This window comes from Phyllobates terribilis, unplaced genomic scaffold (genome assembly GCF_046119375.1).
Source record: "Phyllobates terribilis strain yellow unplaced genomic scaffold, ASM4611937v1 Scaffold_1__5_contigs__length_1240528914, whole genome shotgun sequence".
In the NCBI taxonomy this organism is placed as follows: domain Eukaryota; kingdom Metazoa; phylum Chordata; class Amphibia; order Anura; family Dendrobatidae; genus Phyllobates; species Phyllobates terribilis.
In genome coordinates this window covers 538,090,155-538,116,840 of record NW_027362761.1, presented here as the reverse complement: position 1 = coordinate 538,116,840, position 26,686 = coordinate 538,090,155, and the positions used below count along the sequence as shown (strand labels likewise).

The 26,686-nt window shown below is 50.4% G+C and overlaps 1 protein-coding gene across 10 annotated transcripts in view; it reads left to right on the top strand.

The window, feature by feature from the left end:
* The window catches only part of UNC13B (unc-13 homolog B), a 330,375-nt gene that overhangs the window by 215,891 nt on the left and 87,798 nt on the right, over positions 1 to 26,686 (top strand). For all 10 annotated transcript variants that reach the window (XM_073680363.1, XM_073680367.1, XM_073680366.1 and 7 more), the window contains 3 exons: positions 4,759 to 4,928; positions 19,149 to 19,264; positions 20,272 to 20,435. In XM_073680363.1, the coding sequence (XP_073536464.1) occupies positions 4,759 to 4,928; positions 19,149 to 19,264; positions 20,272 to 20,435 (450 nt within the window). The remainder of the gene's footprint in view (positions 1 to 4,758; positions 4,929 to 19,148; positions 19,265 to 20,271; positions 20,436 to 26,686) is intronic.

The following is a 26,686-nucleotide window of genomic DNA, read 5'->3' as shown; positions in this document are numbered from 1 at the left end:
CCCCAATGCTCTGCAGGTGTAGTGGATACGCTGTACATACACTCCAATGCTCTGCAGGTGTAGTGGATACGCTGTACATACACTCCAATGCTCTGCAGGTGTAGTGGATACGCTGTACATACACCCCAATGCTCTGCAGGTGTAGTGGATACGCTGTACATACACTCCAATGCTCTGCAGGTGTAGTGGATACGCTGTACATACACCCCATTGCTCTGCAGTTGTAGTGGATACGCTCTACATACATTCCAATGCTCTGCAGGTGTAGTGGATACGCTGTACATACACCCCAATGCTCTGCAGGTGTAGTGGATACGATGTACATACACCCCAATGCTCTGCAGGTGTAGTGGATACGATGTACATACACCCCAATGCTTTGAAGGTGTAGTGGATACGCTGTACGTACACCCCAATGCTCTGCAGGTGTAGTGGATACGCTGTACATACACCCCAATGCTCTGCAGGTGTAGTGGATACGATGTACATACACCCCAATGCTTTGAAGGTGTAGTGGATACGCTGTACGTACACCCCAATGCTCTGCAGGTGTAGTGGATACGCTGTACATACACCCCAATGCTCTGCAGGTGTAGTGGATACGCTGTACATACACCCCAATGCTCTGCAGGTGTAGTGGATACGCTGTACATACACCCCAATGCTCTGCAGGTGTAGTGGATACGCTGTACATACACCCCAATGCTCTGCAGGTGTAGTGGATACGCTGTACAATACAGTATTGCCCTATTTCTTTCTATGATCCATCTTTACCGTTTTCTTGGGAAAAAAAAAATCCCCTCCCTCCTTGCTCCTATGCTGCTTTCCCGGTAATAGGATTACCTATGGATGGAGGAGCCGGCCTCTGTGTGCTCTAATGAATCGCTTTAAAGATGTCTATTCACATAGTGTACAGCTGACTGCTGGAATCCCTAAGCCCCGTGTAATGGCGATCCTCGCGCAGCCACCATCCTTCGTTATATTATCATCTACGTTGCTCAGCAACAGATGGCGACGTTATGTGAGGATGAGGAGACGTTCTGTAACCTGATGCCGAAGTGTCCTGGGAGCCGGAACAACCTGGGCGCCACGTACGATGGCTTCTCCGGACTCTCCCGTGAGCTATCAGATGGATTTCTTGTCTTGCTCCAGTTTGATGGCATCTTTTTAAAGAAGATCTATCAATAGTTTTTTTTAATATGCATGAATTTATTAGTGTGATATGTAAGACGCATTTTTCTTCTCGCATAAATGACGATTCAACAAACTGCATTCTCCACTTCTGAGCCACTTCTCCTGTCTTCTTAAATTATGCTAAAACCGTTCTTAATCAAAGCTAGACGAACTGCCAGCTCACTGAGGGATCAGATTACAGCTGCCTATTATTGTCTATGGAGAGGCTAGGCTAGCACAATGAGAGAGTGGGCAGACAGAGGCAGATCCTGCTGCAGCTTTTTAGTAAGTGCTTCATTTCACTCCAGAGATGGATTCACAGCTACACTCCTCAAAAGTGCAGGAGACTAGAAAGCAGGAATCCTTCACGTCTGTGCACAGTGTATTGGAAACATCATAGTAGCTAGTCTTTACCAACTAGCTCAGAGAGAACTGAAAATAAGAGCCGGATGAGGGGAAAACTAGTGTAAGATGCAAGTCGTATAATGGCTAGAAACCATGTCATTCCTCATGGTCACATGTGACCACTTGTTCCATAAAGTCACCTGGAAGGATAGGTTCACTTACCTGTTACCAGATTTGGATTCATATGTTTCAGCCTCTATTATTATAGAACAGAAACCCAAAAAATAGAATTTGTAAATCAAAATCTTGCAGCTTCTGCCAATATTTCAGTGCTCTAAATTGGTACCATTAAAGGTTTTTATTCCTAGGTCATAAAACCTATATTCCCTGACTGCAGCACAAAAAAGCCTGCGCTTTCCTTACCCTTCTTAGGTCCAGGGCTAGCTCTCTGCTGCCGCCTTTGCAAATGTGAACATGGCCTAAGCATGCAAAGGAAAGAACCACTTTTACAATTTCTTGGGTGTTACCATAAAGTATGATCATGTACCAATTTTTGGTTGAAAATACAGACGTGTTATACAGAATAAATGTGCGGCGAGTTACACCAAAGTGTGTTATGTAGGGTGCTCCATTTTTAATTACTTTGTTTCTGTGAAGGGGGGAGGGGGTTCAGACGTCATGACTATATCTTGTGTCTTAGCACTTTTTTATTTAGTTAGTGCAAATTAAATGCAAGAGGAAAGGAAACTGTGTGCATCAAAATCTGGTTTGTGCTACTTTCCCATTAATCAAGTGAAGGTCATGACTCTATTCGTCACGAATTGCTCCCTGGTGTGTGTCGCCCCGGTCCCCGCTCCCTGGTGTGTCGGCCCCGGTCCCCGCTCCCTGGTGTGTTGGCCCCGGTCCCCGCTCCCTGGTGTGTCGGCCCCGGTCCCCGCTCCTGATGTCATGACTATATCTTCTGTCTTGGTGCTATTTTTTAAAATTAGGTAGTGTAAACTAAATGCAAGAGGAAAGGAAATGTGTTCATTGAAATCCGGTTTGTGCTATGGCGCGGTCCTTACTCCTGATATGACGCGGTCCGTACTGTCCATGAGGGTCCATGTTCCCTAATATACATTATAGTGACAAGCCCTCCATGGGCCCATATATAAAATTCCTCTGTAATTAGTGATCTTCTCTCTGCAGTACATCATGTTATTGTGGTCGTTTTTTGGAGCTGAAATGCGATTTGCATATTTTCTTTCCTCGCCTCTGTGGGTTGTCGGCTTCAGATGTAGTTTGAGGAGCTGCTGCCCCCCGGGATGCCAGCCTGCTAAATGCATCTGATCATCCCGACTATTTCTTACCAAAGAGATCCCATGCCAGGACTGTAAACCCCGCTCCTGCCGGGAAGAGCTTGTCTTTAATTAACGCTGTGCGGGATGTTTTTTTTTAATACATTGCAGCAGTAGATCTGCTGGGTGGGCTCAATAAACCCCCATGTGGATAGAGAAGGCTTCTCAGCGGCACATTCTGCTTCTTAGGTTTATGTTGATATGACGTTGGATGTTGGATCCTTACAAATAGTCCTTTTGTGTGGCGCCAACTAAATTCTTTCTTTTCATGGTACGCTGGAAACAGTCAGCAAGAAGCTAGCCATCACTGTATTATGTATCCAAATAATCATGTGGCAATATGGTACACACCAAAACTAATTAATAAATGCTTAAAACCAAAGTATACAAAATAAACACACATTTCGGAATTGGCCATGAGCATCCTTATTAAAGATCAGATTGATGTACAATACAAAGATATATTGTACCGTGTTAGCTTGAAAAAATCGATGTAAATACTTTTATGCCCAAAAATGACAAAAGTATTCTCTGAGTGATACGTTTATTGGCTAACCAGAAAAATATATATAATGTAAGCTTTCAGAGCACAGAGGCTCCTTCTTCAGGCGATATTACAACCCTGAAGAAGGAGCCTCTGTGCTATGAAAGCTTGCATATATATTTTTTTCTCTGGTTAGCCAATAAAGGTATCACTCAGAGAATACTTTTTGTTTTTTTTGGTCATAAAAGTATTTACATAAAGATCAGATTAAAATTTACAACTAATAAATACCTTACGTAGAAAACATTTAACCAAATGGTAACTAAAAATGATCACTTTATTATTCATCTTCTCAGCTTCTTCTCTACACCGAGCTGTTGACAGATCGGACTGTGCAATATGATAGATTCCCTTTTAAGGTTCATTCACGCTGCAAGATTATTTTGGACAAGCTTTTCTAGAACTCTCTTTTCATGATAATCTTACATACTTAACAGACTGCTGATCGTCGAGTGAAAGATGGTTTTTCGTCGGGTGAAATGACCATTTGTGCGCACAAAAGATCATGTTCTTGGCAGCACATTGTTCTGTGTAAACAGAACCTGTGCTGTCGAGAACAATGGCAGCCTATGTGCACTGAATAATTTGTTATGGGTGGAAGCACAGCCTGTGTAAATGGACTATTAATTGACCACCGATCGGTAAGTAGTTGTTCGACATCACACAATCAGGTAGTGTAATTTCACCCTTAATTTTCACTTCCAACGACCACATCATGGGTCAAACAGTGACGCAATCACCTACCGTCACTACCCTAAACCCAACTTTTCAGCAACTAAGGGAAAACCCAAACCTTTTTGGTTGGAATTTTTTCTTGCCAACCCTGTTTGGAGGAGATGACAAAGATTCATCTTATTTTCCCTGAAGACAAAAGAATCAAATGTTGAAATTCAACGTGCCCAATCTTACTCCTACATCTGATGGTGGAGAGTCTGGAGGCCCCATACACATACTGGGAGATATTTGGCCAGAGTAGAGAGTAGGTTCAATAAGGGCGAGACTATGCCGGATTAAAATGTGGTTCCCTAGGTCATGCTGCCTTCATGACCATGTGTATAAGTATTTTTCAACTGCTCTCAACGGTAGCACTGTCAGCAGTTATAGAAACGTTGATTAGCTGCTGTCACCACTAGAGGGTGCTGCAGAGCCATGTGCATACAGTGTGCAGGAAGCTGCTTCCCTCCATCCAGTGGTGATTGTAGGCAATCAGAAAGTCTATATCAAGGCAAGAAATCTGGAGTCTTATGCTGAAAAGTTAATATACTTGTACGATCTTGTAATGAAGAGAAGTATTTGACAACAGAATTACATATATATATTTTTTTAATTTAATTTATTTTAACAATTTTTTTTCTGCAGCGAGTGCCATAATTCTTCAGATCGAATCAAGGTTCGCGTCTGGGATGAGGATGACGACATCAAATCTCGTGTCAAGCAGAGGCTGAAGAGAGAATCGGATGATTTCTTGGGGCAGACCATCATCGAAGTCCGCACTTTAAGTGGAGAGATGGACGTCTGGTATAACCTAGGTGAGCCTCTATGTATCATGTGTTATTTACATCTGCTATATCCTGAGCAGTAGTTCTATATAATGATCTCTAAGCATTATATAATCATGGTAGTGTTCTGAGCACATTACAATTGGGGAATTAACAAAAATGAATGAAAACTAACAGTGTAGTAAAAATATCTGTGGTATATAATATAATCGTGCAAACTCCTGGAAATGTTCGGTGCAGATCTAGTGGTCTGGGGCAGTGACAACATATGTGCAGCATGAGAGAAGTCTTGGAGACGGGAGTGAGAGGGTGTAAGGCTGTGTACAGGAAGTTTCCTACTATTTTAGTAGATATGCACTTAATTTTTTTCCAAACCTGAAGTAGAAAAGAAGAATGCTCTAAAAACTCTACATATGAACTGTGAAGGGGAAGAATAACCATGCTTTATCCATTTAACCCTCATGCTGATGACCTCCTACCCATCATTTACAGAATGGCTGCAGCCAATGACAGACCTCAATTGTGCAAGTTGCAATTTTGTCACGAGACCACTGAGGCCAATGATTAGCTGCAGCAGTTATGTGAATGACAGAGGGGATGTCATTACTGACAGAGAGCCAGGAGCCCAGGAGTGGTGCTGGGGGGGGATCCAGTGGGTAAGTGGTGGCTACTTATCTATCTGATTGAGAGAACACAAGGAGCTAGTTCTAGCTGACAAATTGTGTGTAGGAATGAGAGGTCAAACAGGTGGAAGGTGGAAAATGGCGGGGATTATGGGATATCACCATGGGGAGATCTGTAGACGTGGGTAAAATATATCTTATCTTTCAAGGGGAAAGTTGCAGATGCTGAGATTCATAGCAGATGCATGGCCGAGAAGGGTATTTAATGGGATGGATTGCGAAAGGAGGGGTGGAAGGGGCACGGAGGGATGGTAGACCAGGAAGGGGTGGAAGGGGAACTGAGGGATGGGAGACCAGGAAGGGATGTAAGGGGAATTGAGGGATGGGAGACCAGGAAGGAATGGAAGGGGAACAGAGCGATGGGAGACCAGGAAGAGATGGAAGGGGCATGGAGGGAATGAAGGGGCACGGAGGGATGGGAGACTAGGAAGGCAACAAAGGCATGGAAGGGGAACGGAGGGATGGGATACCAGGAAGGGATGGAAGGCAACGAAGGCATGGAACTGAGGGATGGGAGACCAGGAAGGCATGGAAGGGGAACGGAGGGATGGAAGGGGAACGGAGGGATGGGAGACCAGGAAGGGATGGAAGGGGAACAGAGGGATGGGAGACCAGGAAGGGATGGAAGGGGAATGGAGGGATGGGAGACAAGGAAGGGGTGGAAGGGGAATGGAGGGATGGGAGACCAGGAAGAGATGGAAGGGGCATGGAGGGAATGAAGGGGCACGGAGGGATGGGAGACTAGGAAGGCAACAAAGGCATGGAAGGGGAACGGAGAGATGGGATACCAGGAAGGGATGGAAGGCAACGAAGGCATGGAACTGAGGGATGGGAGACCAGGAAGGCATGGAAGGGGAACGGAGGGATGGAAGGGGAACGGAGGGATGGGAGACCAGGAAGGGATGGAAGGGGAACAGAGGGATGGGAGACCAGGAAGGGATGGAAGGGGAATGGAGGGATGGGAGACAAGGAAGGGGTGGAAGGGGAATGGAGGGATGGGAGACCAGGAAGGGATGAAAGGGGAATGGAGGGATGGGAGACAAGGAAGGGGTGGAAGGGGAATGGAGGGATGGGAGATCAGGAAGGGATGAAAGGGAAATGGAGGGATGGGAGACCAGGAAGGGATGGAAGGGGAATGGAGGGATGGGAGACCAGGAAGGGATGGAAGGGGAACGGAGGGATGGGAGACCAGGAAGGGTTGGATGGAAGGGGAACGGAGGGATGGGAGACCAGGAAGGGTTGGATGGAAGGGGGAACTGAGGGTTGGGAGACTAGGAAGGGATGGAAGGGGAATGGAGGGATGGATGGGGGGACCGATAGGAGACCAGGAAGGGATGGAAGAAGAAAGGAGGACCAGGAAGGGATGGAAGGCAACGATGGGAGGGCAGAAAGGGAAGGAAGGACACGAAGGAATGCAAGGGAAACATCACCTGTTCTCTTCCATCTGAACATGGGGAATACATGTCTGTTCTCTGTTGGTCCCATGTAACGATGCACCATACGTCTGTACTTATAAAGTTTCTTGCTGTGTGTCACCACCCGAGCAGGAAAGAGCTGCAACGTGGGTGAAGATCAGATCTAGCAAGATGCCACCATAATGTCAGTAGATTTAGAGACTTTATTATAATTTGTACACACCCTGTGGTACAACCTAGGTAAGCAGCCGTTATATACAGTCATGTACAAATAACAGAAGCCGATTGTGTATATCCTCTATATAACCTGGGTGTGCAATGACATCTGGTATAACCTGGGTGAGCAGCATTTATATATAATCATGTATATGTAAGGGATAGACAGGCTGATTAGTGGTTATATATAATTGTATACACATATGGTACAACCTGGGTGCACAGAGGGTGTATACAGCAATCAATCCATCTGCTAGAACGTGGGTGAGCCGCAGTTGTATGTAATCACATGTAGATCTGGTATAACCTGGGTGCGCAGTTACTCTATATAATTGTGTGCACATGGTATAACCTGGGTGCGTACTTATGTTAAAGAATTGTGTGCACATATTTAGTATAGCATTTACCATGTTTTTCCTCCCATAATGCCGTTCCTCTGTATCACAGCTTTAAAAGCTTATTCTGTACATCCTGATCATCCTGGTTCATAAGAAATCCCGATCCTTTACATAATCAAGGCAGTGGGACAGAGCACTATGGAAAGATGGGTGACGCTCGCCCCATAATCTGCTATCCGTGCAAAAGCCTGGGATAGTCTCTTAGCGTTTTCCGAGGCTCCGCCCCCTTGCGGGCAGCAGGTGACCCCGCTTTTAATTACTAGGGTTCTCAGTTCTTCTGCATGAGACGCATCATTAGGAGAAAATGGAAAATCATCTTTACAGTCTGCAAAGAGCGATTCATCTGCTCATTAGGGAGCTGTGGGATCTCATTGTCTTGTCACCCGCCCGCAGACTCCCAGAATCCTCTGCTCCCGTCTGACAGATGCCGAGTGCGCACCATTAAAATGTGCTTTCCCTTTACCTAATGAGATGTTTTGGCTTCAGATATCCTTTTGGGGCAGATCTGCTTTATTTCCCCCCTCCGAGTATAAACATGAGGTGCGGAGCCTAATTGGAAGCAGTGGTGGAAGATTACACAGCACAAGGCGTAATCAAGGATTTTACTGTCTGGAGATAAAATCCTGGATGATGAGAGGAAGGTTATTAAAAGTAGTGGTTTCGGGGGCAGCAGCGGGCAGCTATGAGGGGCACAGATGGGTGCACCAAATTTGTTAATGGAGATTTGCATTATTTTCATTTAAAGTGAACATTTCTGTTACAATCTGTATAAAAGCCAAATCACTGTGTAAAAAGTTTCCTTTCTCTCACTTTTAGTGATTTTAATGGTTTTCTTCTCCTTTCACCAATCACAGTAAAAGTAGAAATATACAGCACAACTCATAATTCAATGCTTGTGTATCAACCAAAGATGCCTCCCCCACCATATGTGCAACCCCCCCCCACCCCCCATAACCGTACGTCACTCATAGATCCCCCTGCATAGCAGTATGTCACCCACAGGTTGCCCCTCTATAATTGTCATCTACAGATATCTCCCACAAGTGTCATCCATTGATCTCTCCCCTAATAGTATTGAGTCTTCCTTATCCCTCATAAGTGTCTCATCTACAGATCCCCCCCCCCATAAGTGTGTCATCTACAGATCCCCCCCATAACGGTGTGTCACCCACAGATTCCCCCCCCATAACGGTGTGCCACCCACAGATCCCCTCCCTAGAAGTGTCACTCCCATAACGGTGTCCTCCACAGATCCCCCCCCCCATAATGGTGTGTCCTCCACAGACCCCCCCCCTCCATAACGGTGTGTCATCCACAGATCCCCCCCCCCCATAACGGTGTGTCGTCCACGGAAACCCCCCCCCATAACAGTGTGTCATCCACAGATCCCCCCCCCCATAACGGTGTGTCATCCACAGATCCCCCCCCCCCACAACGGTGTGTCATTCACAGATCCCCCCCCCCATAACAGTGTGTCATCCACAGATCCCCCCCCCCCATAACGGTGTGTCATCCACAGATCCCCCCCCCCACAACGGTGTGTCATTCACAGATACCCCCCTCCCCCCCATAACGGTGTGTTATCCACAGATCCCCAACCCCCCATAACGGTGCGTCATCAACAGATCCCCCCCCCCCTATAACGGTGTGTCATCCACAGATCCCCCCCCCCTATAACGGTGTGTCATCCACAGATCCACCCCCCCCATAACGGTATGTCATCCACAGATCCCCCCCCCCCATAACGGTGTGTCTTCCACAGATCCCCCCCCATAACTGTGTTTCATCCACAGATCCCTCCCCCATAACGGTGTCATCCACAGATCCCTCCCCCATAACGGTGTGTCATTCACAGATCTCCTCCCCTATAACGGTGTGTCATCCACAGTCCCCCCCCCCCCCCCCCCTATAACGGTGTCATCCACAGATCCCACCCCCATAACGGTGTGTCATCCACAGATCCCCGTCCATAACGGTGTGTCATCCACAGATCCCCGTCCATAACGGTGTGTCATCCACAGATCCCCGTCCATAACGGTGTGTCTTCCACAGATCCCCGTCCATAACGGTGTGTCTTCCACAGATCCCCGTCCATAACGGTGTGTCTTCCACAGATCCCCGTCCATAACGGTGTGTCTTCCACAGATCCCCGTCCATAACGGTGTGTCTTCCACAGATCCCCGTCCATAACGGTGTGTCTTCCACAGATCCCCGTCCATAACGGTGTGTCTTCCACAGATCCCCGTCCATAACGGTGTGTCTTCCACAGATCCCCGTCCATAACGGTGTGTCTTCCACAGACGCCCCCCCCCCACCACCATGACTGTGTGTCATCCACAGATCCCCCCCCCCCACCACCATAACTGTGTGTCATCCACAGATCCCCCCCCCGCCACCATAACGGTGTGTCATCCACAGATCCCCCCCCCCCCACCATAACGGTGTGTCATCCACAGACCCCCCCCCCCCCCCGTCATAACGGTTTCATCCACAGATTCCCCCCCCCATAACTGTGTGTCACATCCACAGATCCCCCCCTATAACAGTGTGTCATCCACAGATTCCCCCCCCCATGACGGTGTGTCATCCACAGATTCCCCCCCCCCATAACGGTGAGTTATCCACAAATCCCCCCCCCCCATAACTGTGTGTCATCCACAGATCCCCCCCCCCCCCCCATAAAGGTGTGTCATCCACAGATCCCCCCCCCCCCAATAACGGTGTGTCATCCACAGACCCCCACCACCATAACGGTGTGTCAGCCACAGATCTCCCCCCCCCCCCCCATAACGGTGTGTCATCCACAGATTCCCCCCCATAGCGGTGTGTCATCCAGATATCCCCCCCCCCCCATAACGGTGTGTCATCCACAGATCCCCCCCCCCCCCCATAACGGTGTGTCATCCACAGATCCCCCCCCCCCCCATAACGGTGTGTCTTCCACAGATCCCCCCCCCCACCATAACGGTGTGTCATCCACAGATCGCCCCCCCCCCCCCCATAACTGTGTGTCATCCACGGATATCCCTCCCATAACGGTGTGTCATTCACAGATCTCTCCCCCCCCCCCCCCCATAACGGTGTGTCATTCACAGATCTCTCCCCCCCCCCCCCCCCATAACGGTGTGTCATCCACAGATCCCCCCGCCATAGCGGTGTGTCATCCACAGATCCCCCCCCCATAACGGTGTGTCATCCACAGTTCTCCCCCCCCCCCCCCCATAACGGTGTGTCATCTACTGATCTCCCCCCAATAACGGTGTGTCATCCACAGATTCCCCCCCTCCCATAACGGTGTGTCATCCACGGATATCCCTCCCATAACGGTGTGTCATCCACAGATCCCCCCCATAACGGTGTGTCATTCACAGATCTCTCCCCAACCCATAATGGTGTGTCATCCACAGTCGTCGTCCCCCCCCCCCCATAACGTGTGTCATCCACAGATCCCTCCCCCATAACGGTGTGTCATCCAGTCGTCGTCGTCCCCCCCATAACGGTGTGTCATCCACAGATCCCCCCCCCCCATAACGGTGTGTCTTCCACAGATCCCCCCCCCCCCACCATAACGGTGTGTCATCCACGGATATCCCTCCCATAACGGTGTGTCATTCACAGATCTCTCCACCCCCCCACCCCCCCATAACGGTGTGTCATCCACAGATCCCCCCGCCATAACGGTGTGTCATCCACAGATCCCCCCCGCCATAACGGTGTGTCATCCACAGATCCCCCCCCGCCATAGCGGTGTGTCTTCCACAGATCCCCCCCCCCCCCACCATAACGGTGTGTCATCCACAGATCCCCTCGCCATAGCGGTGTGTCATCCACAGATCCCCCCCGCCATAGCGGTGTGTCATCCACAGTTCTCCCCCCCCCATAACGGTGTGTCATCCACAGTTCCCCCCTATAACGGTGTGTCATCTACTGATCTCCCCCTCTCCCCCCAATAACGGTGTGTCATCCACAGATTCCCCCCCCCCATAACTGTGTGGCATCCACGGATATCCCTCCCATAACAGTGTGTCATCCACAGATCCCCCCATAACGGTGTGTCATCCACAGTCGTCCCCCCCCCTCCCCCCCCATAACAGTGTGTCATTCACAGATCTCTCCCGCCCCATAGCGGAGTGTCATCCACAGTCCCCCCCCCGCCATAGCGGTGTGTCATCCACAGATTCCCCCCCCCCCACAACGGTGTGTCATCCACAGATTCCCCCCCCCCATAACGGTGTGTCATCCACAGATTCCCCCCCCCCATAACGGTGTGTCATCCACAGATCCCCCCCATAACGGTGTGTCATCCACAGTCGTCCCCCCCCCCCCCCATAACAGTGTGTCATTCACAGATCTCTCCCGCCCCATAGCGGAGTGTCATCCACAGTCCCCCCCCCCGCCATAGCGGTGTGTCATCCACAGATTCCCCCCCCCACAACGGTGTGTCATCCACAGATTCCCCCCCATAACGGTGTGTCATCCACAGATCCCCCCCCCACCCATAACGGTGTGTCATCCACAGATCCCCCCCCCCCATAACGGTGTGTCATCCACAGATCCCCCCCCCCCCCCATAACGGTGTGTCATCCACAGACCCCCACCACCATAACGGTGTGTCATCCACAGATTCCTCCCCCATAACGGTGTGCCACCCACAGATCCCCTCCCTAGAAGTGTCACTCCCATAACGGTGTCCTCCACAGATCCCCCCCCCCCCCCATAATGGTGTGTCCTCCACAGACCCCCCCCTCCATAACGGTGTGTCATCCACAGATCCCCCCCCCCCCCATAACGGTGTGTCGTCCACGGAAAACCCCCCCCCCCATAACAGTGTGTCATCCACAGATCCCCCCCCCATAACGGTGTGTCATCCACAGATCCCCCCCCCCACAACGGTGTGTCATTCACAGATACCCCCCTCCCCCCCATAACGGTGTGTTATCCACAGATCCCCAACCCCCCATAACGGTGCGTCATCAACAGATCCCCCCCCCTATAACGGTGTGTCATCCACAGATCCCCCCCCCCCTATAACGGTGTGTCATCCACAGATCCACCCCCCCCATAACGGTATGTCATCCACAGATCCCCCCCCCCCATAATGGTGTGTCATTCACAGATACCCCCCTCCCCCCCATAACGATGTGTCTTCCACAGATCCCCCCCCATAACGGTGAGTCTTCCACAGATCCCCCCCCATAACGGTGTTTCATCCACAGATCCCTCCCCCATAACGGTGTCATCCACAGATCCCTCCCCCATAACGGTGTGTCATTCACAGATCTCCTCCCCTATAACGGTGTGTCATCCACAGTCCCCCCCCCCCCTATAACGGTGTCATCCACAGATCCCACCCCCATAACAGTGTGTCATCCACAGATCCCACCCCCATAACGGTGTGTCATCCACAGATCCCCGTACATAACGGTGTGTCATCCACAGATCCCCGTCCATAACGGTGTGTCATCCACAGATCCCCGTCCATAACGGTGTGTCATCCACAGATCCCCGTCCATAACGGTGTGTCTTCCACAGATCCCCGTCCATAACGGTGTGTCTTCCACAGATCCCCGTCCATAACGGTGTGTCTTCCACAGATCCCCGTCCATAACGGTGTGTCTTCCACAGATCCCCGTCCATAACGGTGTGTCATCCACAGACGCCCCCCCCCACCACCATAACTGTGTCATCCACAGATCCCCCCCCCACCACCATAACTGTGTGTCATCCACAGATCCCCCCCCCCCCCCACCATAACTGTGTGTCATCCACAGATCCCCCCCCGCCACCATAACGGTGTGTCATCCACAGATCCCCCCCCCCACCATAACGGTGTGTCATCCACAGACCCCCCCCCCCCGTCATAACGGTGTCATCCACAGATTCCCCCCTCCATAACTGTGTGTCACATCCACAGATCCCCCCCTATAACAGTGTGTCATCCACAGATTCCCCCCCCCCATGACGGTGTGTCATCCACAGATTCCCCCCCCCCATAACGGTGAGTTATCCACAAATCCCCCCCCCCCTCATAACTGTGTGTCATCCACAGATCCCCCCCCCCATAACGGTGTGTCATCCACAGATCCCCCCCCCCCCCAATAACGGTGTGTCATCCACAGACCCCCACCACCATAACGGTGTGTCAGCCACAGATCTCCCCCCCCCCCCCCCCATAACGGTGTGTCATCCACAGATTCCCCCCCATAACGGTGTGTCATCCAGATATCCCCCCCCCCATAACGGTGTGTCATCCAGATATCCCCCCCCCCCCCATAACCGTGTGTCATCCACAGATCCCCCCCCCCCCATAACGGTGTGTCATCCACAGATCCCCCCCCCCCATAACGGTGTGTCTTCCACAGATCCCCCCCCCCCATAACGGTGTGTCTTCCACAGATCCCCCCCCCCATAACGGTGTGTCATCCACAGATCCCCCCCCCCCATAACGGTGTGTCTTCCACAGATCCCCCCCCCCACCATAACGGTGTGTCATCCACAGATCGCCCCCCCCCCCATAACTGTGTGTCATCCACGGATATCCCTCCCATAACGGTGTGTCATTCACAGATCTCTCCCCCCCCCCCCCCCATAACGGTGTGTCATTCACAGATCTCTCCCCCCCCCCCCCCCCCCATAACGGTGTGTCATCCACAGATCCCCCCGCCATAGCGGTGTGTCATCCACAGTTCTCCCCCCCCCTATAACTGTGTGTCATCTACTGATCTCCCCCCAATAACGGTGTGTCATCCACAGATCCCCCCCCCATAACGGTGTGTCATCCACAGTTCTCCCCCCCCTATAACTGTGTGTCATCTACTGATCTCCCCCCAATAACGGTGTGTCATCCACAGATTCCCCCCCTCCCATAACGGTGTGTCATCCACGGATATCCCTCCCATAACGGTGTGTCATCCACAGATCCCCCCCATAACGGTGTGTCATTCACAGATCTCTCCCCAACCCATAATGGTGTGTCATCCACAGTCCCCCCCCCCCCCCCCCCCCTGCCATAGCGGTGTGTCATCCACAGTCGCCCCCCCCCCCCATAACGGTGTGTCATCCACAGATCCCTCCCCCATAACGGTGTGTCATCCAGTCGTCGTCGTCCCCCCCATAACTGTGTGTCATCCACAGATTCCCCCCCATAACGGTGTGTCATCCAGATATCCCCCCCCATAACGGTGTGTCATCCACAGACCCCCACCACCATAACGGTGTGTCATCCACAGATCCCCCCCATAGCGGTGTGTCATCCACAGATCCCCCCCCCATAACGGTGTGTCTTCCACAGATCCCCCCCCCCCACCATAACGGTGTGTCATCCACAGATCCCCCCCATAGCGGTGTGTCATCCACAGATCCCCCCCCCATAACGGTGTGTCTTCCACAGATCCCCCCCCCCCCCACCATAACGGTGTCATCCACGGATATCCCTCCCATAACGGTGTGTCATCCACAGATACCCCCGCCATAGCGGTGTGTCATCCACAGATCTCCCCGCCATAACGGTGTGTCATCCACAGATCCCCTCGCCATAGCGGTGTGTCATCCACAGACCCCCCCCTCCATAACGGTGTGTCATCCACAGACCCCCCCCTCCATAACGGTGTGTCATCCACAGATCCCCCCCCCCCCCCATAACGGTGTGTCGTCCACGGAAAACCCCCCCCCCATAACGGTGTGTCATCCACAGATCCCCCCCCCATAACGGTGTGTCATCCACAGATCCCCCCCCCCCACAACGGTGTGTCATTCACAGATACCCCCCTCCCCCCCCATAACGGTGTGTTATCCACAGATCCCCAACCCCCCATAACGGTGCGTCATCAACAGATCCCCCCCCCCTATAACGGTGTGTCATCCACAGATCCCCCCCCCCCTATAACGGTGTGTCATCCACAGATCCACCCCCCATAACGGTATGTCATCCACAGATCCCCCCCCCCATAACGGTGTGTCTTCCACAGATCCCCCCCCCCCCCATAACGATGTGTCTTCCACAGATCCCCCCCATAACGGTGAGTCTTCCACAGACCCCCCCCCATAACGGTGTTTCATCCACAGATCCCTCCCCCATAACGGTGTGTCATTCACAGATCTCCTCCCCTATAACGGTGTGTCATCCACAGTCCCCTCCCCCCCCCCCCTATAACGGTGTCATCCACAGATCCCACCCCCATAACGGTGTGTCATCCACAGATCCCCGTACATCACGGTGTGTCATCCACAGATCCCCGTCCATAACGGTGTGTCATCCACAGATCCCCGTCCATAACGGTGTGTCATCCACAGATCCCCGTCCATAACGGTGTGTCATCCACAGATCCCCGTCCATAACGGTGTGTCTTCCACAGATCCCCGTCCATAACGGTGTGTCTTCCACAGATCCCCGTCCATAACGGTGTGTCTTCCACAGATCCCCGTCCATAACGGTGTGTCTTCCACAGATCCCCGTCCATAACTGTGTGTCTTCCACAGATCCCCGTCCATAACGGTGTGTCATCCACAGACGCCCCCCCCCCACCACCATAACTGTGTGTCATCCACAGATGCCCCCCCCCCACCACCATAACTGTGTGTCATCCACAGATCCCCCCCCCCCACCACCATAACTGTGTGTCATCCACAGATCCCCCCCCACCACCATAACTGTGTGTCATCCACAGATCCCCCCCACCACCATAACTGTGTGTCATCCACAGATCCCCCTCCCCCACCACCATAACTGTGTGTCATCCACAGATCCCCCCCCCACCACCATAACTGTGTGTCATCCACAGATCCCCCCCGCCACCATAACGGTGTGTCATCCACAGATCCCCCCCCCCACCATAACGGTGTGTCATCCACAGACCCCCCCCCCCGTCATAACGGTGTCATCCACAGATTCCCCCCCCCATAACTGTGTGTCACATCCACAGATCCCCCCCTATAACAGTGTGACATCCACAGATTCCCCCCCCCCATGACTGTGTGTCATCCACAGATTCCCCCTCCCCATAACGGTGAGTTATCCACAAATCCCCCCCCCCCATAACTGTGTGTCATCCACAGATCCCCCCCCCCAATAACGGTGTGTCATCCACAGATCCCCCCCCCCCAATAACGGTGTGTCATCCACAGACCCCCACCACCATAACGGTGTGTCAGCCACAGATCTCCCCCCCCCCCCCCATAACGGTGTGTCATCCACAGATTCCCCCCATAACGGTGTGTCATCCAGATATCCCCCCCCCCCATAACGGTGTGTCATCCAGATATCCCCCCCCCCCCCCATAACCGTGTGTCATCCACAGATCCCCCCCCCCCCATAACGGTGTGTCATCCACAGATCCCCCCCCCCCCCCATAACGGTGTGTCATCCACAGATCCCCCCCCCCATAACGGTGTGTCTTCCACAGATCCCCCCCCCCATAACGGTGTGTCATCCACAGACCCCCACCACCATAACGGTGTGTCAGCCACAGATCCCCCCCCCCCCCATAACGGTGTGTCATCCACAGATTCCCCCCCATAACGGTGTGTCATCCAGATATCCCCCCCCCATAACGGTGTGTCATCCACAGATCCCCCCCCCCCCATAACGGTGTGTCATCCACAGATCCCCCCCCCCCCATAACGGTGTGTCATCCACAGATCCCCCCCCCCCCATAACGGTGTGTCTTCCACAGATCCCCCCCCCCCATAACGGTGTGTCATCCACAGATCCCCCCCCCCCATAACGGTGTGTCTTCCACAGATCCCCCCCCCCCACCATAATGGTGTGTCATCCACAGATCGCCCCCCCCCCCCCATAACTGTGTGTCATCCACGGATATCCCTCCCATAACGGTGTGTCATTCACAGATCTCTCCCCCCCCCCCCCCCATAACGGTGTGTCATCCACAGATCCCCCCCCCCCCCCACAACGGTGTGTCATCCACAGATTCCCCCCCCCCCATAACGGTGTGTCATCCACAGATTCCCCCCCCCCATAACGGTGTGTCATCCACAGTCCCCCCCCCCCCCCCCCCCATAACAGTGTGTCATTCACAGATCTCTCCCGCCCCATAGCGGAGTGTCATCCACAGTCGTCGTCGTCCCCCCCCCCCCCCATAACAGTGTGTCATCCACAGATTCCCCCCCCCCACAACGGTGTGTCATCCACAGATTCCCCCCCATAACGGTGTGTCATCCACAGATCCCCCCCCCCCCCATAACGGTGTGTCATCCAGATATCCCCCCCCCCCATAACGGTGTGTCATCCAGATATCCCCCCCCCCCATAACGGTGTGTCATCCAGATATCCCCCCCCCCATAACGGTGTGTCATCCACAGACCCACACCACCATAACGGTGTGTCATCCACAGATCTCCCCCCCATAACGGTGTGTCATCCACAGATCCCCCCCCCCCCATAACGGTGTGTCATTCACAGATCTCTCCCGCCCCATAGCGGAGTGTCATCCACAGTCCCCCCCCGCCATAGCGGTGTGTCATCCACAGATTCCTCCCCCCCACAACGGTGTGTCATCCACAGATTCCCCCCCATAACGGTGTGTCATCCAGATATCCCCCCCCCCATAACGGTGTGTCATCCACAGACCCACACCACCATAACGGTGTGTCATCCACAGATCTCCCCCCCATAACGGTGTGTCATCCACAGATCCCCCCCCCCCCCCGCCATAACGGTGTGTCATTCACAGATCTCTCCCGCCCCATAGCGGAGTGTCATCCACAGTCCCCCCCCGCCATAGCGGTGTGTCATCCACAGATTCCCCCCCCCCCACAACGGTGTGTCATCCACAGATTCCCCCCCATAACGGTGTGTCATCCACAGATCCCCCCCCCCCCCATAACAGTGTGTCATCCACAGATCTCCCCCCAATAACGGTGTGTCATCCAGATATCCCCCCCCCCCCCATAACGGTGTGTCATCCAGATATCCCCCCCCCCATAACCGTGTGTCATCCACAGATCTCCCCCCCATAACGGTGTGTCATCCACAGATCCCCCCCCCCCCCGCCATAACGGTGTGTCATCCACAGATCCTTCCCCATGACTGTGTGTCACCTACAGATCCCCTCCCCCCCATAACGGTGTGTCATCCACAGATCTCCCCCCAATAACGGTGTGTCATCCACAGATCTCCCCCCAATAACGGTGTGTCATCCACAGATCTCCCCCCAATAACGGTGTGTCATCCACAGATCTCCCCCCAATAACGGTGTGTCATCCACAGATCTCCCCCCAATAACGGTGTGTCATCCACAGATCTCCCCCCCATAACGGTGTGTCATCCACAGATCCTTCCCCATAACTGTGTGTCACCTACAGATCCCCTCCCCCCTATAAGTGTCACTCACAGTTTCCCCATAACAGTTTGTCACTCACAGATCCCATTTTGCCAGAGATCTTGTAGACCATGGGTCTGGTTGACCAAAAGGGCTAAATGTCTGGATCCGTGTAGTTGTAGTTGACTTCCTCTGTTTAGTTGTGTGATGTGTGATTATTTTCGCTTTTTGGATTTCTTGGTTTGTCTTTGTATCTTCACAGAGAAGAGAACAGACAAGTCGGCCGTCTCTGGTGCTATTCGTCTTCAGATTAATGTTGAAATTAAAGGCGAGGAGAAAGTGGCGCCATACCATGTCCAGTACACGTGTCTACATGAGGTGAGCGCTCTGTCCTCCTCCCTACAGATAGTGCTGTAGGCGAATTATTGGGTCCTAATTACAAAGATTTTGTCACCCCAAGCAGAGGGTCCCAGTGTTTTTTTTTTTCTTTCCAGGGCATTTCCAACCTGCGTACTCCTAAATTGTGCAACCAAATAATCCAAAACTATACAGACAATGACAAACATAGACTGCCATACATAATAGGACAACTCTGGTTTAATAAGGTTATTGCCCTTTAATACTCATAGCTGACTCTCCTCCATTAGGCTGCACATGATGTCTTTTCAGCAGTGCAGCGCAGCAAGGCCTGATGTCACTGCATGTACATAATGAGGCAGACACAGAATAATCGCTGTATAAGAGCCCTCAGTGATTGGTGTATGTGCATTGGGAAGGTCATCCATTGCTATACGGCACGCCAGACTCCTGCAGACGAGCTCTACGCCGAGCGCCAGCCTCGAGGTCACGTGACCTGCAGTGCACAAAGCGTATTCTGCAAGCGGGATTAAATTAATGCTAATGGCCTTGAGATGCCAATTACATGGTTTTTATTGTAATGTCGGGAACCGCACCAAAGCTTACTCTGATTTCGGACGAGACCAATTTATTCTAAAACTCCGGCCACATCACAAGTAGTTTTATATCAAAATGTAATTTTCATTCATTAATAGGTTAAAGGGGAAGCACAAGATTAGGAAAAATAGCTGTTTGCTTCCAAAAACAGTGCCACACTTCTCTGCAGGTTGTGCATGGTATTGCAGCTCAGCTAAATTGACTTCCATGGAGCTGAGAGGCTATACCAGACACAAGCCTTGCGCTTTCTTTGGAAGAAAGGAATCACGGAAAGTTGAAAAGTAGAAGGGCCTGAAGTTCCCCATCCAGAGTTATGTAATGGCCACCACATCTGGATGGAGGGGTCTACCCTTTTGTCTACTCATTTATTTGGTACCTGTACTATCTGTTATGAGAGTACCCCTTTAATGGATGCTGTTTCCTTCCCCCAGAACCTGTTCCATCATCTCACAGACATACAGGGTAACGGCGTGGTGAGGATCCCAGAAGCCAAGGGCGACGACGCCTGGAAAGTTTACTTCGACGAGACAGCACAGGAGATCGTCGACGAGTTTGCCATGCGTTACGGCATTGAGTCCATTTACCAGGCCATGACGTGAGTATGAGGAGACGTGCGCAAACTTTCTAAGGAAATGTATTCTTCTAGACAGAGGAGTCGGGGGGCCGCTGCTTCCCGCGGAGAGTTCGAGGGGGGAGTTACGCTGCTTTCCGCAGAGAGTTCAGGGGGTGATGCTGCTTTCCGCAGAGAGTTCAGGGGGTGATGCTGCTTTCCGCAGAGAGTTCAGGGGGTGATGCTGCTTTCCGCAGAGAGCTCAGGGGGTGATGCTTCTTTACGCAGAGAGCTCAGGGGTGATGCTGCTTTCCGCAGAGAGTTCAGGTGGTGATGCTGCTTTCCGCAGAGAGCTCAGGGGGTGATGCTTCTTTCCGCAGAGAGCTCAGGGGTGACGCTGCTTTCCGCAGAGAGCTCAGGGGTGACGCTGCTTTCCGCAGAGAGCTCAGGGGTGACGCTGCTTTCCGCAGAGAGCTCAGGGGGTGATGCTTCTTTCCGCAGAGAGCTCAGAGGGTGATGCTTCTTTCCGCAGAGAGCTCAGGGGGTGATGCTGCTTTCCGCAGAGAGCTCAGGGGGTGATGCTTCTTTCCGCAGAGAGCTCAGGGGGTGATGCTTCTTTCCGCAGAGAGCTCAGGGGTGATGCTGCTTTCCGCAGAGAGCTCAGGGGGTGATGCTGCTTTCCGCAGAGAGCTCAGGGGTGATGCTGCTTTCCGCAGAGAGCTCAGGGGTGATGCTGCTTTCCGCAGAGAGCTCAGGGGGTGATGCTTCTTTCCGCAGAGAGCTCAGGGGTGATGCTGCTTTCCGCAGAGAGTTCGGGGGGTGATGCTGCTTCCTGCAGAGAGTTCCGGGGGTGACTCTGCTTTCCGCGGAGAGTTCTGGGGGGCCGCTTCATCCCGTGGAGAGTTCGGGGGGCGGGTGACGCTACTTCCGCCCTTCCTTCCTATAGAGAGCCGGGAAGTAGTGGCCGGCACTATGGAGGTGTGTTTTGGGGTATAACATTTTAATTTACAGATACAATGATTTGCAGATTGTTCGTTTCTCAGAGCATCAATCAGATGAGATCCATACTGTGAAGGTGCAGGGATCAGAGTGACGCAGGGGCAGCGCTATAGCTGAGGACCCTGCAAATAGCTCCACGTATCTCAGCTTCCTGACAATAGTTGTATTATTGACATCTAGATTTTCCTGTTTTGAGTGGAGTAAGTGGATTTAAAGCATTTTATTTTTCCAGGCGACCTTTTCATGTTGCTCATTATAGCACAGTTCCCCCTTCAGGGCTGAATCTCTGGGGAAGCCGCTGTGCAGTGACGCCGTCCATCTGCACATAGAGACCTCTCCATCCCGTGCTGACAGGTGAAGCGAGGAGACTGCCTGCTCCCGGGGCTCCTGTATCGCCAGCGCTGCCTGCATTGCTTACCGAGCTCTTGTGGGATAAGTGGAATAATCCTGGTTCTTGTGGAGCGCGATCTCCCCTCCTGTAATTAATGCGCGCTCATAGCTCTGGTATTAAGCAGAGAGGACGGCGTATTATAAGCCAGCAGCGCTCCACTAGACTGGAGACCGATCTCACATGTTGTATTCACCGGTGAGTTAATTTCCATTGTCACATTGCAGAGTACAAGTCATTAATTCAGCTCGTTATAGGCAGGCGATGCCTCGTATCCCTGCACTGAGCGCGGAGATATCATCTGCTTTCTGTTGGGAATTGATATGTTTTCATTTCTGGTGATTTACAGGCGGCGTGATGAATCACAACCCTCAATGTGCATCTCCAGCCGAGGAAGCCTGCCTATTCTGTAGAAGGGTAAATGACAGCTGTCACCGGTGTATAATCCACGGGGGAGTAATGGAATATAATATAGGCTTACAGAATAATGGCAGCCGTGGCATATAACAACTACAGCACTCATATATTACCCAGGGTTTCTACGTGCGCTCTGAAATATGCCACTTAAAGAATAACTGTTGTTTTCATTGGTGAAAATAAGAAACTTTGTAATATATCTTATTAGAGAAACCCACGTCTTTTCCCCTCCTGAACTTTTCGCTCGCTTTCAAAATTCTTGATTCACAGGTAACTGGTGTGTCTTCAGAGTTTCCCATTACTGAGATAGGAGATAACAACAGTTGGTGCTCGTAAAGTTCTACGGACAAGTGTAACTGTGGTTTTCTTGTGAACTTGCTATGGTGGTTGTGTGTCTGCCTCTAGCTCACCCCCCCCCCCCGCTCCATAGAATTCTGCAAGCACCAACTGTCATCTCCTATGTAAGAAATTGAAAAATATGTCTTCACTGAACACCCTTTAATTGAGAATGAAAGATCAGTCCACAAGGAGAAAGAAGCAGATTTCTCTGATGAGACAGATTGCAAAGTTGCTTATTGTGACATGTGCAACTCTCTCTCCTGCCTTTCACTTTTAGGCCACGGTCACACTTTCAGTATTTGGTCAGTATTTTACATCAGTATTTGTAAGCCAAAACCAGGAGGGTGATAAATACAGAAGTGGTGACGTGTTTCTATTCTACTTTTTCTCTGATTGTTCCACTCCAGTATTTTTAATCACTATTTGATATCCAAAATCAGAACGTGTGAACGTGGCCTTAGCCTCTCTCCTGCCTTTCACTTTTAGCCTCTCTCCTGCCTTTCACTTTTAGCCTCTCTCCTGCCTTTCACTTTTAGCCTCTCTCCTGCCTTTCACTTTTAGCCTCTCTCCTGCCTTTCACTTTTAGCCTCTCTCCTGCCTTTCACTTTTAGTTTCTCTCCTGCCTTTCACTTTTAGTTTCTCTCCTGCCTTTCACTTTTAGTTTCTCTCCTGCCTTTCACTTTTAGTTTCTCTCTTGCCTCTTACTTTTAGTTTCTCTCTCCTGCCTTTCACTTTTAGTTTCTCCTGCCTTTCACTTTTAGTTTCTCTCTCCTGCCTTTCACTTTTAGTTTCTCTCTCCTGCCTTTCACTTTTAGTGTCTCTCTCCTGCCTTTCACTTTGTCTCTCTCCTGCCTTTCACTTTTAGTTTCTCTCTCCTGCCTTTCACTTTGTCTCTCTCCTGCCTTTCACTTTTAGTCTCTCTCTTGCCTCTTTCACTTTTAGTTTCTCTCTCCTACCTTTCACTTTTAGGCTCTCTCCTGCCTTTCACTTTTAGGCTCTCTCCTGCCTTTCACTTTTAGGCTCTCTCCTGCCTTTCACTTTTAGGCTTTCTCCTGCCTTTCACTTTTAGGCTCTCTCCTGCCTTTCACTTTTAGGCTCTCTCCTGCCTTTCACTTTTAGGCTCTCTCCTGCCTTTCACTTTTAGGCTCTCTCCTGCCTTTCACTTTTAGGCTCTCTCCTGCCTTTCACTTTTAGGCTCTCTCCTGCCTTTCACTTTTAATTTCTCTCTCTTGCCTTTCACTTTGTCTCTCCCCTGCCTTTCACTTTTAGTTTCTCTCCTGCCTTTCACTTTCTCTGTCCTGCCTTTCACTTTTAGTTTCTCTCTCCTGCCTTTCACTTTTAGTTTCTCTCCTGCCTTTCACTTTTAGTTTCTCTCCTGCCTTTCACTTTTAGTTTCTCTCTTGCCATTCACTATTAGTTTCTCTGCTGCCTTTCACTTTTAGTTTCGCTCTCCTGCCTTTCACTTTTAGTTTCTCTCTCCTGCCTTTCACTTTTAGCCTCTCTCCTGCCTTTCACTTTTAGTCTCTCTCTTGCCATTCACTATTAGTTTCTCTCCTGCCTTTCACTTTTAGTTTCTCTCTCCTGCCTTTCACTTTGTCTCTCTCCTGCCTTTCACTTTGTCTCTCTCCTGCCTTTCACTTTGTCTCTCTCCTGCCTTTCACTTTGTCTCTCTCTTGCCTTTCACTTTTAGTTTCTCTCCTGCCTTTCACTTTTAGTGTCTCTCTCTTGCCTTTCCCTTTCCTCTTGCTTTTTCTTTTGCCTTATTCCAACTTTGCTTTAGTTATTTGGATTTTTTTCTTTATACAGCCCGTGTAATGATATAGATATGTGCTATTAGGTCCTGATGCTCTTGGTAACTTTTGAACATATATTTGCACGAACAAGCTACATGCGATGCAATTATTTTTTTCTATATCTCTTGCTGCCATGATAAACATCATTGTTGGCTCCTGCTGCTGACTGTCGCATCTCGCTGCTGCTACTATTAGTTTGAATCCAAAAAATCTTTTTTCTATCTGGAGACTTTTCTTTACTCAGAGCTAAAATTTAGGTTAATGATGAAACTGACAAACTCCAGGTAAAAACTAAAACCATTTTACTTATACTTTTTTTTTTTTTTTTACTCATTGCAAAAAAATTTATATAGTGGAAAAGTCTTTGTTGGTGTGGAATAAATAGCGATGGTAATGACACATTGTGTGGTGCGATGAAACCATGTAACTCCCATCATTGATCACGTATTATCTTCACAAACCACATCTCGAGGTGGGGGGCGGGGGGTGGAAAGTTGTCGATCCCTCCCCAGAAATGGCGCTCGCTCATTCTCTTCCCTGAGTTTCAGAAATGATAACATGTTTATCGCGGGGGTCTATTTATATTCCAGTCCTGCGCTGCGCTGGTTAGCCGCTCTGACATTTTACACTAAATGTTCCTATTAACAAATGAATGCTGCAGAGACGCCGATTAACCTTTCGCTGCGGGATGAGTGGGCTGTCTGCGGCATTTCTCTGTGCGTGGTGGGACGCAGGCTAATGGTTGAGGTCTCAATCCGCTCGCGGGATCATTCCTCCATGTCACTGTCTGGGTGGTGAGATAAAGTGTGGAAAAAAATCTCTGAACCTATATTTTTTTATTTTAAAATATTCAATAGAAATGCGTCAAGTGCATAGGCTTATAGCTCGGATGCATCTTATTATGTCCGGACCGGTTTCGGAGCACATACCTGGGCTATTGGGAGGACAGTGATTTTACTAGTTACATGGTGGGGTGTTAAAGATTGTGGACAGTGCAAAGATCAAGGGGAGGAGTACTGTGTATATAATGGAGATCCTCCGGCTCTATCTACTCCTAAATGCAACAAAGTCCTGCCCGCGCGTCCTGTGATCCCTCTCTGCTTCTCTGTGATTAGAGACTGATGTGACCTAACAACATTCAGTGAGCAGAACGTTACAAAGGAGGAGACGCCCTTCGGGGCATTTTTACGGGAATATGGCAACTTTTTTTTGCAAATAAAGTAATTTTCCATTTTTGATTTTAGTACACTGTCTCATCAAGTGGAGATAAGCTTATTGAAATGATAGTGATGATTTAAAGGGAACACTTTTATTTACTGCTGAAACTAGAGGTATGGCAGTACAGTATAGGTCCTAGCACAACAATGACATTGATAACTATTTTGTAGTGATCCAATATGCTATAACTTTTGAAGACTCATGCAAATTTGCCTGGATGTTCATTGGAGGCGTGTAGATACACTTTGGGTGTATTGACACGCCCCCAATGCACCGTCACACTTATTTGCATAAGCTGGTAGTCTGCTGACATAGAAGCCTTTTAAAGAGAGCCATCGTATATAATAGACACGGATTATTAAGTAACTAGCAGCCCGAGTTCCAAAACAAATAGGTTTCGGAAGCTAGAAAAGTGTGCGCTACATAATAGAAAAATATTTAGATTTGAGAGTCCTCAGTGGTTGATACCTTTTAATGGTTAACTGAAAAGATGGTAAAAAATTGCAAGCTAAGCTTTCGAAATTACTCCGGTTTCTTCATCAGGCATAGTATAACACAGCATAGTAACATAGTTTTTAAGGTTGAAGGAAGACCGAAGGCTATGTGCCTACGATGCAGAAATGCTCCGGATTTTTTCCTGAGCATTTCTGCATCTCCCTGGCAGAAAAAAACGCATGCGGACTGTACATGCGGATTGTACATGCGGATTGTACATGCGGATTATACATGCGGATTGTACATGCGTTTTCCTCCCAGGGACAAGCGGATGTGAAGCGTTCTTCACTTGCATTTCCGCATGTGGGTTGACAAGCGCTTTCCAAGCAATTTTAGCATCACTTGGAAAGTGCTTGTCAACTTGGTCACACTATATAAATCCATGCAAACGACATGGATTTATATAGTGTGACCGAAAGAATGGTAAAAAATAAATTTATACTTACTTTCTGATGGCCCCCAGAGTCTTGCTTTGCTCCGTCCTGACAGCCAGCAGCTCACGGTACACTGAAGGACCTGCCGTCACATGACTGTGACGTCAGCGCAGGTCCTTCAGTCCACCGCGGTCTGCCTGCAAGTGAAGACAAGCACACCGCGGGCCATCAGAAGGTAAATATCATATTTTATTTTTTATTTTATTCTTTTTT